General features: G+C 37.7%; 2 protein-coding genes across 2 annotated transcripts in view; both read right to left on the bottom strand.

Moving 5' to 3' along the window:
* Positions 1–10,392: 10,392 nt before the first annotated feature.
* LOC134375089 (zinc finger protein 345-like) lies at positions 10,393–13,729 on the bottom strand. The gene has a single exon (XM_063093249.1). The coding sequence runs from the start codon at positions 13,708–13,710 to the stop codon at positions 11,392–11,394; it is 2,319 nt and encodes a 772-aa protein (XP_062949319.1). The 5' UTR covers positions 13,711–13,729; the 3' UTR covers positions 10,393–11,391.
* Positions 13,715–14,230, bottom strand: part of LOC134376132 (zinc finger protein 717-like) — a 38,491-nt gene continuing 37,975 nt past the window's right edge. The window contains exons 5-6 of the mRNA XM_063094796.1: positions 13,811–13,949; positions 13,715–13,721 (exon numbers count right to left, since the gene is read on the bottom strand). Coding sequence (XP_062950866.1) covers positions 13,715–13,721; positions 13,811–13,949 — 146 coding nt within the window. The remainder of the gene's footprint in view (positions 13,722–13,810; positions 13,950–14,230) is intronic.

The raw sequence follows: 14,230 nt of genomic DNA, 5'->3' as shown, positions 1-14,230 counted from the left end.
AGAACAAAGCTGTGGACTTCACCTGAGGAGTGCCACGACCTGGATTATGTTAAGAGAACCCTGTACAGGTTTATGATGCTGCAGACCTACAGTGTGTTGTTGGGTGAATGAAGCTCCTTAGTAAATCTCAGCAGCCACATGTTTCCCATTGGTAAACACAGGATTCATTTATAAACTTTAATGCTATGTGGAAAGATTCTATATCATGAAAAATATGACAGTCCCCCCTCTCTTACAAAAGGTTAAAATTGGCCTCTTTGAACAGCTTCTGAAGATGAGTTCATGTAACACAAGAATCCGACTAAGAAGTTTTACAGAATTCTACATTATTTTTCATTAACAGGGCACTGCATTAGCAAACTGGAGGTGATCTTCAAGTTGGAGCAAAAAGCAGAGCAATGGCTGGCTAAGGAATCTCCAAACCAGCACCTCCCAGCTCAGCCACCACACACTGGGCAGGGAAGCTGGGAAGTGTAAGGCCCAGCAGATGCTGGCCATAGTCAGCCTTTAACCAACTTTTTCATCAGTTCCTAGAGCTGACAACAGCTGGTCTGACTGTATCAAACATATGTGTTATGTAATCTCCAAAGTTGCCTCTCATATGTCTACCTTCACCTTCTATATTCCTGAAGTTCTTTTATACTTACCCCAAATCTAATTCCTACTTTCCTATTCTCACGGTTTATTTATTTACATATTTTTGCTATTCACTCTCACTCATCTCAGTTGCTCTGTTTTCCTCCATTCTCATGCATATTTTTTTCAGACTGTGTAAGTTCATATTCTATTCCTCAGTAAAAACAAACAAACAAATAAAGCCCTAAGTCTGGGTAACTAATTAAGAAGCAAAATTTATTTCTAGTAGTTATGCAGGCTAAGTCTAAGGTCATGCAGGTCTGTCTCCTGAGGGCCTTCTCTCTTTGGGGGTTTTCTGCAGATGTGATGTGTCACATGGTGAAAGTGGCCAAACTGTGTCCTCATGTTTTTTCTCTTTTTATAAAGCCACTTGTCTGTTTGTGGACAACCCATAAAGTACTAACTCATCAGTCCATGATCAATTAATGCATTTGTGGTGCCATAGCCCTCACTATCTAATTATGTTCCACATGCCCCATTTTTCAAATACCAGAGTTGAATTATCCATCTTCTTAACATTGATACAACAGGGATCAAGCTTCAATCTGAGTTCTAGGGGGACATTAGAACTACACCAAGATATAAATTTATATTCCGCTGAAAACCAAGTGTCCTCAAGTCCAGACCGGCTGGACACTTCTGAGGACATCACTACATTCCTCTTCCTGTAATTGCTATTGGACAAGTGTATTTTTCCTTTAAAAAATTTTTTTTATTTTGTTGTGTTTTGGTTTGCTTACACTCAAATGTGAGGTGGGTTACTCCCATTTGTATATAAGTCCTAAATTGACTGTATTTTTCAGGCCTTCCTCTTACCTGCTTTTTTTTTTCTCACTGAAGTACTTGCAGATACTTTTACATATATGTGATAATGTCTGACATTATAGTAGCTTTCCACCCCTTTTAATATATTGTGAAGCAAATCTTTTCTTTTTCATTATCACTTTTACATTGATTCTTATTTTTATTTAAAAATCAGTGTCAACTTCCTTTCCACATCCACAAATGCCTACCTGAATCTGATGTGATTTACATTCAGCTGAACTCTTAGGGGGTCATCCACTGCATCTAGACTGTGTGGGCCATTCCTAGGACACCAGGTTAGAAATGCAGTGATGGGGGCACAGTGTGATGTTTCCATACATTATACATTGTGCAGTGAGCAGATCAGACTCATTAGCATGTCTATGATCTCTCATACTCATCATTTTTGATGTAAGACATTTAAAATAGACTTTACAAAACAACTTTGAAATATTCAACACATTAATTTATATGAAGTATATTCACTATGTTGTACAATAAATCACCAAAAGTATTTTGTCTTGCCTAACTCAAAGTTTGTACACTCTGACCACCATCAACTCTCATCCTGCCCCTCAGCCTCTGTTAATCTTTGATTCTATACTTCAATTGTGGTTTGATTATGTTCTTTTCAAAAATATCTATTAGGGACTATTGGCCATTTTAAACAAGGTTTTCCTGTTATTGAGTTGTTTGAATCTCTTATATGTTTTGAATATTTTGACCTTATAAAATGTATGATTTGCGAATAGTTTTTCTGAGCCTGTGTTTTCTCTTTTGATTGTTTTGGTTGTTCACTTTGCTATGCAAAAAATTCTGAGATGTATGCAATCCCATTGGTCTATGTTTGCTTTAGTTGTCTGTCCTTTTGGAGTGATATCTAAAACATCATTGCTCAGACCACTGTCATGGACAACTCCCACAAGATTTCTTCTAGGAAAGCAATTTGCTGTCTGTGGTCTTTTGCAATTCCATACAGATATTAAATTTTGTTTTATGCTTGTGCAAAGAATGACACTGGGCCCATCCTGTGGCTCATGTGGGAGACTGTGGTGCTGATAACACCAAGGCCATTGGTACAGATCCCTACATAGGGAAAGCCAGTTTGCTCACTTGGTAGAGCATGATGCTGAAAACACCAAGTCAAGGGTTAAGATCTCCTTACCAATCATCTTTTTTAAAAAGACACTGAAATTTTGATTGGCATTTTATTGAATATGAAGATGGCTTTGTATAATAACATTAAATATTGTAATCCATGAACATATGATCTCTTTCTACAATTTCTGTCATTTACAATTTTGTCATCAATGCTTTATAATTTTCAGTGTATTCATTCTTCACATTCTTCATTTAATTCACTTCTAATTTTCTTATGTGGAAAAGGATTAACAAAATCCTTTCTAATTAGGATTGTGTTATTTCTGCTTCGGATAATTGTTCGTGTATAAACATGATACTGGTTTTGCTATCTTGGTTTTGTATTCTGCAACTACACTAAATTTGGGTTAGCCTCAAAGACGTATTTTGTTTTTGGTTTTTGTGGGATTTTTAGGTGGAGTCCTTAGATTTTTCTATGTAAAAGATCATGACTTTTTTGCTTTTTATTTCTTTGCCTTTCATTTTTTTTCTTGTCCAATATCTCTGGTTAAAAATATCTTCTGGTATTTTACTGGCTGTCTGGAAAGGTTTTAACTTTTCACTGCTTAGGATGGTCCTAGGTTTGGGCTTGACATGTATGGCATTTATTGTGTTAATGTACACTGTCAACCTAGATAAAATACAGTAGAGAAAAATACCTTCAAATACCTCGAGTTTCTTTGTGAATGTAAAATTAAATTAAAATCTGGAATGCATACTACGGCAAGCCACAAAGGCCTGCAGTGAGAGAAGGCGAAGAAAGAAATTTTACTGGCATAATGAGAAAAGTTCACATAAGACAGAGTTCATTGGTTTTGGAGGCTGAGTCAGATTTGTCATAGGTTCATTGCTTGAGATGGCATTACTGGACAGTTTCTTTTTGGAGCATCTTGACTGAATTACTGCAATGGCAAACAATGTCTAAGGATAAACGTCATTACAGAAATGTACTTTTGTATAAATCAGGAGATGCATTAAAATGCGAAGGTTTTAGACTGGTTTTTAGAAGATCCCTGGAAACAATTCTTACCTCAGACAAGTAAGCATGGGCCCTCTTCTTGTGACTTTCCAGGCTTTTTTTTTTTTCTGGATCTTACAGAAATTGATTTTATGAAGTTTTACATTTCCAACTTTTGTTCAAGACCTTTCTTTGAAAATGTCAACGATAAATTAGACCACTGTCAGACTTTATGTGTCCCTTGATGCTGGGATGAACATGTTCCAGTCACTGGATCTGATCTCATACGCGGGGGAGGTAATGAAGGAGTGGAAGTCAGTGTCCTGACACTTTTAATTACATTTGACCAACAAGGAAGCCAGAAATAGGTGTTTTTTGCGTGCGTTATTTGGGTGTTATCTTTAAATTTGATTTATCTGTTTTGTAGTATTGGTTTTTATCTCAGAGCACTCACTGGGCAAACATTATTTTGTCAGTAGTTGCATTTCTGCAGAGCTTTAATAGTTAACAGGCACATAGTCTAAAAAGGAAAGTATAAAGGAAAGATGTCAATTATGTGAACATTCTAGGTTGCATGATGGTTTTAAGCCATGAACCTACAGTAAAAGACATGCAATTAAATAGATCTAATGACAGTGGAGAACAAGGTGAAGCTTATGGTAGCCATGTGGCTTGTTCTATTCATTTGTACAAATGAGTCTCAACTTCCTCAGAGGAATTTATTTAGGTACATCTTGCAGTATTAGCAATAATGAAGACATCACCTTCCTCAGTTAATAATCAAGAACAATTCTATCATCTGAGAATACCGAAACTAGAAGTGTTAACATGCTGTTGGGCAGCATCAGCCTTTGCAGTGGAGCCTGCAAAGATTCCTATGATAGCAGATAAGATTTCTTACTGTCTCTTCATTAGTGGCTACAACATTCTTTGTTCAAGAGACCTGCCAAAAGAAGCAAATTCAACATTCCATGAGTCACCAGGAAAGTCATGCTTGATGCTTTGTTGTAGTGAAAGGGAACTAGCCCAATAATTATTCCAATGATTTCTTTTAGATCCATTATGTATTGATAATAGAGGAATCCAATATCCCCTTCCATATTGGCTGTTGGGCCCATTTTTAGGAGCAAACATTATCTCTGAGCCACATGGTGCCTATGGGAGGAGGATGAAGATGGCGCCCACGGGAAGTAGGGGAGCCATAACCCAAGATAGCTCTAAAAGTTTTCTATTGGTCCTCCAGTATTTCCGCACTCGTGAACCCGGCATGATCGCTATGCTCAACATGTTAGTACAAAATGCATGCCCACGTGATCCTTTAATTGATTCGTTAGTTCATGGAGAGCCCCTACTTGCTTGCTTATATAAATTGCAGTGTAATGGCAATAAAGTGGAACTGCCCTGACAAAACCCCTGCTGCGTCTGAATGTCTTTCATAGGGCTCGGTTGGTCAGCAGCAGGCTCACTTTTCCCCGAGATCCCTTGGTCCCAACACCGGGAGTAATCCTGTGGGTTCCTTGGCCTTCTGGGTCTGAGGGAGGACCCCAGGCACGCCCCCACAATTGGCCTATTTTTCAGCTGTTTAAACATCTGGAAGCCCATGTTGAGATATCCCACCTGCAAAAGAAAATGTAGCTGATAAAAGCACAGACAATTCTTTCATCTGTGAATTATTGCATATAAAGGATATAAATGAATATGTTATATTACTGCATATTGCTAATGAGTCTTAAATTTGGGATTCGTTTCAGTAACATTTCACACACACACACATTTGGGAGAACAAGGAATGATTTTTTTATTTTTATAAAGATGACGGGTAAGGGTTTCTTAACCCTTGCCCTTGGTGTTGTCAGCACCATGCTCTCCGAAGTGAGCTAACCGGCCATACCTATATAGGGATCCAAACCTGTGGCCTTGTTGTTATCAGCACCACACTCTCCCAAGAGAACCATGGGTTGGACCCTAGAACGAGAAACGTTTTAAGAAGACTGACCCATTTCACATTTCTACCGTCCAAATTGGCAACTACTATTTTGAGTAGGTAAGACAGGGGATGGGAGTTGAAGGTTGATGACAATATTCAACCCTACTGGCAGGTCCACTTATGTAATCTATACAGGTGGTGGAACGTGGAATTTGGTGTGTAAACAAGCACATCCAGGTAGTCTTCTCTGTAGCATTCATGAAAGTGGGAGGTATAGTTAATTTGCAGATGGCAGCTGCTCAGGAGACATGAGGTCAGGGTAGGAGGATGGATCTTATCTTTCCTCACCTGATCACCTGCACCTTTCTGTACATTGAAGCTGGTGGAGGCAAAGGTGAAGGCCTTGAAGATGCAGCTGTACTCCCTGAGTCAGACAGGGGACCATTCATCACTTAGGGGCTCTTATTTCACAGCCCGGAGGCGGCAACCATGGGGTAAGATGCATAGTTGTAGACAGAAAGGGTAGAATGAGAAAAAGGTGTTTATCCCTTATCACAGAACCACAGGCAGCTATTGCAAGAGAACAAGAAGGTCAAGGAGCTTCTGGAGTCTACTGCCCTGCATCACCAACAGATGCAGCTGCAGTGGCAGAAGTGGGCATAGAGACACTGTGGCACACAAAAAAGGTAGTGGAGGGGTTCTCTCCTCTCCTGTTCACCTGTCTCTGTCTGTTAACTACATCTTTTCTCTCCTCCACCCTTCCCCAATTTTTTCCCAATTGCACCTTCCCATGCCACCCCTTTAATCCAGGTGAAGGAAGAGCTGACAAGTACGGTGTGCAGGATCCTGCCCAAGCCCCAACCATTCAAGAAGTCGATCCAAGAAAGGTGGAAAGTTTTCTAATTCAGTCAAAGAGAGCAAAAGCAGCACCTAAATGGGCCTAGAGGAAGGAGGGCAAGGAGGGCCCCAGGAGTCCTAAGAGAAGGGTCTGCAAGTAAGGACACGCCTGCAGTGGACACAGCCAAGAAAAAGTCACAAAGGCACATTGGTGATTGGGTGGAGAGAGCTTAGTATGGGTGCAGAGATAGTGGAGACCCCCTACCCAGATCCTGGCATCTTAAAGAGAGCTCCCAAGTTCCTAGAAGACCTTGAGGAGAATGACCCACAGCCACTCATTGTACACAACATGATGCCCTTCCAGACCAGGAGGACACACCTCACCATGACATTACCAGAGGGGACTGTGGGAAATGAAGACCCTTCTCTGGTGCAACCCACTTCACCTAAGACTGTGCTGAGGGAGGGATGGAGGTCGGTCCAACACCAAGACCCTGAGTCTTCATAAAGCCTTGGCTTGTCTCTGCCTTTGGCCTGAGCCAGAGTTTCTCCCACCTCTTGGGCAACTGGAATGATGATACAGAGGAAGTGACAGGTGTTTGGGCTCTCAAGGTAGAGAGACGAGGACTGAGACCCTCTCTGTCTGGGCCTAGAGGTACTAGACCCCACCAGACTCTCACAAACAAGAAGAAAAAAGGTCAAATTCCTGGAATTAAAAGCAAACCAATTTCATGCTGTAATTCCCACTGGTTCACTGAAGAAAATGAAATATCATTTGAGGATGTGTGTAGTTTGTTCCCTTATAGACATTAGATATATAACTGACTTCTGGAAAGGAATATGCCTAATACATTCAGTGTGCAGAAAGTCAATCAACCTGGTCTTAAATTGTGTACACCTCATGCAAGTTTCAAATCCACCAATATGCATTAATTCAACTAAGGCCAATGACTGAAGCCAAAGTGTGAATCTCCTGGGTCCAAACACATGGATTTAAGGACAAAGAGATCCCTTCTTTTGACAAGCACCCACACCACGTAAGGCAGCAAATTGGTGGGGTTTGAAGAGAGAGACCAACCCATGCTTTCAGACTCTTGAGCAAGGTTTCCACAAAATAATGGAAAAATGAGGCATAGTCAAAAAGTTTTATAGCCAGTCTGAGGCCTCAAGCAAAAAAACTAAATCTTAACCTCTCTTTTTCAAAAAATACGATATGGGGTAACCAAACCTGTATTATAGGTGAAATCTTGACAGATGATCAAAATAATTTTACATTCAGTTGAAATTAGAGAATACGCTGAATAACAGTACAGACATCACATGTAAAAACTTCAATTTAGCTAATCTTGTGATTAGAAGAAATTTATAGGATCAAACTGAAAAGATTCTACACAGAAAATGAAAGAAATATCAAAGTGAGGAGACAACCTACAGATTGAGAAAATATTGGGAAGCCTTACATCTGAAAAAGGCTAAACCTAAAGCATAAAATGGACTCAAAATACTCAATAATAATAATAAATAACCCTACTCAAAAAGTGGGCAAAAATCTGAATAGACATTTCTCCAAAAAAGACTTGATATGACCAACAGATGTATGAAAACATTGTCAACATCACTAATCCACAGAAAAATGCAATTTTAAACTGCAAAGAGATCACATCAAACCTGTTAGAACAGGTATTATAAAAAAGATAAAATTAACTGTTCATGGTGTGAATACAACACTAGGTGGGAATGTAAATTAGAACACCACTTTCAAAAGTAGCATAAAGTTTTCACAAACAGCTATAAATAAAACTACCAAATGGTCCACCAATCCCACATCTGTGTATATGTCCAAAGGAACTGACATCAGTATGAGAAAGAGATGTCAGCACTCCCATGTTTATTGCACCATTATTCACAGCAGCCAAGAAATCTAAACTACAGAGGTCCTCATCAATGAATAAATGGACAAAATAAATGTTTACATATAAAATAAAATTCTACTCAGCCTTTAAAGAGGGATAAAAATTGTCAATGTGACGACAAAGATGAATCTAGAATGCATCGTGTTAAATGACGTAGGCACAGAAAGACAAATACCTCTTAATTTTTCTTCTATGTGTATTAAAAGGTCAAACTAATAGAAGAATGAAGTTTACTGAAACTGAGGGTTAGGATGGCATCAAAGATCAATGGGGACATGTTGGTCAACGAGTACAAAGGTCCTATTCAGCAGGAGGAATAATTTCTGATTAGCACACAGCATGGTTAATATTGATCATAGTAATATATCAAAGTTGCTAACAGTGGATTTTAAATATTCTCAGTACAAAGAAATGTGTTACAGGTAACGAATATGAATCATTTCGCAATGTATACATGCGTTGAAACATCAAATTTTACCTCATAAGAATATACCATTATAACATGTCAAATAAAGCAAATTAAAAATTTTAAAAAGAATAGTCCAATAGTATTTTTTTTTTGAAAAAGGACAAAAAAATCTCCCCAAAATACTATAGACTGAGCACAAGAGAACATGTTATGTTCAAAAACACCAACAGATTGAAAGTTGGTGGATGGGAAAATATATACAACATAAACAGAAAAATAACACAGATAGACTGACTGACCATACTAATATAAAAAAAATGTTACTGGGAATAAAGAGGGTGATTTTATGACAAAAGTGTCAGCTGTAAGGACACTTACATAATTATAATAGGTATACAGGCATAGTAATTATAGGTATACAGGCACCAAACAAATAAGCCCAACATCAAATAAAAGAGAAATTAAGGGATAGACAGACAGTTCTATATATTCAGCAATGCCAAGTGCAACTTTTGACTATCTAGTCAAAAGTTTCATTTTAACTTTTGCAACTAGGCAAAAGATTGACAAGAGTATAGAAGTCTTGGACAACATTATAAAACAACTTGATTTTACACATATGTATATGTAGAACACACCACCACCAAGAGGAAACTAAATCTATTCAGTGCCCATGGAATATACTCCAGAAAAGACCATTGCTAAGGCCACAAACTATCCTCAATAAATTTGAGGATTCAAATCATAAGATGTATGTTTTCTGACCACACTAGATTTAACATGAAAACCATTAGCTGAATATTCGAGTAGTTCACAATGATGTGGAAGTTAAACAACAAACACCCAAACTGCCAGTGTGCCATAAAAATGACACTAAGATTAGTATCATTTTGACATTGGAAACAGTAACACAACATACCATAAGTAAAAAAGGGATAGAATATACTTTACAGCTGTAAATGTCTATACTTTAGAAAAGAACAATCTGAAATCAAAAATAACCTTCCAACTAAAAAAGTATATAAAGGTGGAAAATTAAACCCCAAAAACAAAAAGAAGAAAAAACGATTAGAGCGAAAAATGATAAATGATGGTGCTGTACTCTCTGCCAACTTTTAAAAGAGATTTGGGGACACAATGGTGGCAGTTGGAAACAACCTGCCTGTGCAAAAGGACATTTTTTTTTATTGCCTGGCCTGGAAGTAATGTTCATCACTTATATCTATGTTCCGCTGAACAGAGCCAAATTACACGGTCATCCACCCAATCACAGAAGGCTCAAATTACAGGCTATGTATACAAGAGAAAAAGGTGGTTGTATTTAGAAAACCCATAGTCTAATCCATGCCGAATTTCTCCACTGTGAAAATTCTCTAATGCCTGCATGATGTGACTCATTTTCTATTTTTATTTATTTTTTCGTGAGTGGCTGCTATGGGGATGATTGTAATGATGGGGGCATGACTGTGTCATGAGCACAATGCTATAAGCAAAAATGCTCTAACAATAGCCGGCCTTGAGACTTTGGAGAAAATATGTTTTCACACTCATTCCAGTCCTCCTTCCATGAGTATTACACATCGCGTTAGTCAACCTACGACTCATCAAAAATCTTTAAAAATACAATTATGAAATAAAGGAAACAATTCTACAAAAAAAAAAGACAACACACTATAACAATTATTTACAGAGTACTCACATTTTCCCCAACATCTTAAGTAATGTACATGGAAGGACATGAATTGATAAGACACAAACACTGCACCATTTGAAGAAGGGACTCTAGCATCAGCAAATTTTTATATCAATAGGGAATCCTCAAAACATTCCCCAATACCTGAAAACAAGTACATATTTACAGGTCTCCTTAATGTAGGTTATCTGATATATATTGAGGTGTGACTTCTGGCACAATATTTTCCCATACAAATTACATTCACTGTGATTTTCCCCTGTGTGAATTCTTTTATGTCAATTAAGGGGAGTTACAATAAAAGACATCATATTTGTTCCGTTTATAAGGATTTTTTTCCTGTGTGCATATCCTGATGTCTTCTAAAGTGTGACTTTTTAAGTTTTCCACATTCAGTACATTCATAGGGCTTCTCACCTGTATGAATTCTCTGCTGCAGTCTGACAGTTGGACTTTTTCAGTTAAAAGATTTTTCCATGTTTTTTACATTCATAAGGTTTTTAGTTTTACTGTGAGTACTCTGATGCACCAAGATGGATGACTTCTTTTTAAAGGTTTTTCCACATTTATGACATTTGTAGGCCTTCTCACCAGTTTGAATTTTCTGATGCCACCTGAGGATTGAATGTTGGTTAAAAGCATTTCCAAATTCTTTACATTCATAATATTTTTTTGTGTTAGTGAGTACACCGATGTATCCTGAAGTATGACTTGTAGTTACACATTCTTTGACATCCATTACATTCATAGGGTTTCTTACCAGGGTGCATTCTCTAATGCATGCTGAAGGCTGACATTTGGTTTAGAGCTTTTCAATATTCCTTACATTCATATGGTGTCTCACTATGTGAATTCTGATGCCTGTTGCTTAAAAGTTTTTCCACACTGCTTACATTCCTATGGTTTCTCTCCTGTGTGAATTCCCTGATGCATGCTGAGGTAAGATTTCACTTAAAAGCTTTTCCACATTCTTTACATTCATATGTTTTCTCACCTGTGTGAACTCTCTGATTCAAGTTGAATGATACCTGTTGGCTAACAGCTTTTCCACATTGTTTACATTCATGTGGATTCTCACTTGTGAATTCTCTGATGCATGCTGAGGTTTGACTTTCGGTTAAAAGCTTTCCCACATTCTTTACATTCATATGGTTTCTCACCTGTGTGAGTTCTCTGATGGATGAGGAGGTTTGACTTTCGGTTAAAAGCTTTTCCACATTCTTTACATTCATATGGTTTCTCACCTGTGTGAATTCTCTGATGCCTACTGAGGGTCGACTTTTGGTTAAAAGCTTTTCCACACTCTTTACATTCATATGGTTTCACACCTGTGTGAGTTCCCTGATGCACGATGAGGTTTGACTTTTGGTTAAAAGCTTTTCCACATGCTTTACATTCATATGGTTTCTCACCTGTGTGAATTCTCTGATGCCTACTGAGGATCGACTTTTGGTTAAAAGCTTTTCCACATTCTTTACATTCATATGGTTTCTCACCTGTGTGAATTCTCTGATGCCTAGAGAGGATCAACTTTTTGTTAAAAGCTTTTCCACATTCTTTACATTCATATGGTTTCTCACCTGTGTGAACTCTCTGATGAAACCGGATGGATATCTTTTGCATAATAGCTTTTCCACATTCTTTACATTCATATGGCTTCTCAACGGTGTGAATTCTCTGATGCATGCTGAGGTGTGACTTTAGCTTTAAAGCTTTCCCACATTCCTTACATTCATATGGTTTCTCACCTGTGTGAATTCTCTGATGCATGCTGAGGGTGTACTTTCGATTAAAAGCTTTTCCACATTCTTTACATTCATATGGTTTCTCACCTGTGTGAATTATCTGATGCCTGCTGAGGGTGGACTTTCGGTTAAAAGCATTTCCACATTCTTTACATTCATATGGTTTCTCACCTGTGTGAACTCTCTGATGAAACCAGAAGGATGTCTGTTGGAGAAAACCTTTTCCACATTCTTTACATTCATATGGTTTCTCACCTGTGTGAACTCTCTGATGCATGCTGAGGTGTGACTTTCGGTTAAAACCTTTTCCACATTCTTTACATTCATATGGTTTCTCACCTGTGTGAACTCTCTGATGCATGCTGAGGGTGAACTTTCGGTTAAAAGCTTTTCCACATTCTGTACATTCATATGGTTTCTCACCTGTTTGAATTCTCTCATGCCTGCTGAGATGTGACTTTTGGTTTAAAACTTTTCCACCTTTTTTCCATTTATAATGTTTTTTTTTCATTTGAGTACTCCAATGCATCTTGAAGTATGACTTGTTAAAGGTTTTTAGACATCCATTACATTTGTAGAGCTTCTCACCTGGGTGAGTTCTTTCATGCATGCTGAAGGCTGACTTTTTGTTATAAGCTTTTCCACATTCCTTACCTTCATATGGTGTCTTGCCTTTGTGAATTCTCTCATGCCTTTGGAGAGCTGACTTTTGGCTAAAAGCTTCCCCACATTCTTTACATTCATTTGGGTACTCCCCTGTGTGAATTCTCTGAGTTGTCTTCAGATTTGACTTTTGGTTACATTTTCCACATTCCTTATAAATTCTTTCATGCTTGCTGCAGTCTGAATTCTGGTAGGTTTTTCCACATCTGTTACATTCAAACGGTTTCTCAGCAATGTGAATTCTCTCATGATTTTTGAGTTTTGACTTACTGTAGAAAATATGACTCTCTTCACACTCATATGGATTCTCACTTATGTGAATTCTCTGAAATACAGTAAGGGCAGAATTATGGTAGAAAAATTTTCTACATTCATTACATTCATATGATTTTTCACTTGTATGAATTCTCTGATGACAGCTGAGAAGTGAATTTTCATCAAAGTCATTGCCACACTTAAATCCATAGGACATTTCTTCTGTGTGAATTCTGCGATGCACAGTAAGGTCTGACTTCTGATAGAAAAATTCCTCCTGTTCATTACATGGATAAAGCTGCTTCCCTGTAGATGTTCTTTGATATGAAGTAGCATATGATGTCCTAATAAAAGATTTCTGACATTTGCCATATTTATCATGTTTCTCTCCTGTGTGTGTAATCCGATGTTGAGAAAGTTTAATCTTTTCATAGAACATTTTCCCACATATAACACACTGAAAAGTTTTCTTTCCTACCTGAGTTATCTCTTGGGCAATGGCAGCTGGCTTATCACAGGCTTTTCCATATTCATTATATTTACAGGTGGTCCCGCCCATATGCATATTCTCATATGTACGTATCATTGGCACTGTGTTGGAGAATTTCCCTTTTCCACTAAATTCAAAATGTTGCCCAGTCTGAAACCTGGAATGCTGACTTAGATTCTCATCATGTCTCTGTGACTTCCCAATTATATTATGCTTATCAGATTTCTCTCCAGCACGCATGGCATCAGTCTCTGTAAGAAGTGTACTCTGACATACATTAAACTCCTCATGGCCCACTCCTGAATAGTTTCTATTACTTATAACCAAATTTAAAATATGCTTTGAATTCAAATTAAATGATTTTCCTAAATCAACTCTCTCCTCAGTTGATCGGTTCCCATTGAGGATTACACCTTGCCACAAGTATCTACCATGACTTTCTCGGCTGCTCTTAATTAGGTCATTAACTACCTGAAAATCTGAAATGACAAAAAGAAAAAAAAACCCATATCAATATTTCATTGCATACTTTTGTAAAGGTAGAGAAGCTTCTCACAATCCTAGTAATAAACAAATTTGTACAAGTCAATAATGGGTATTGGTTTCATGAGTATATAGGTTTTTTTCCTACTGAGAATGTTATGTTGTATTTATTTTCAAAAATTGCATCATGTTTTTCTTTGCCTCTTTATTCACTTTTTTCTTTTTTAAATCAAGATAAAATATTTGATAATTTTTACCATCTTCTTAATTGTAGTTT

Source organism: Cynocephalus volans, chromosome 4, assembly GCF_027409185.1.
Source record: "Cynocephalus volans isolate mCynVol1 chromosome 4, mCynVol1.pri, whole genome shotgun sequence".
Taxonomy (NCBI): Eukaryota; Metazoa; Chordata; class Mammalia; order Dermoptera; family Cynocephalidae; genus Cynocephalus; species Cynocephalus volans.
This window is presented reverse-complemented; position numbering and strand designations above follow the sequence as displayed.

Excerpts from the sequence above, each read along its gene's own strand:
- LOC134375089 (XM_063093249.1), bottom strand. The coding sequence starts at position 13,710 with ATGCGTGCTGGAGAGAAATCTGATAAGCATAATATAATTGGGAAGTCA.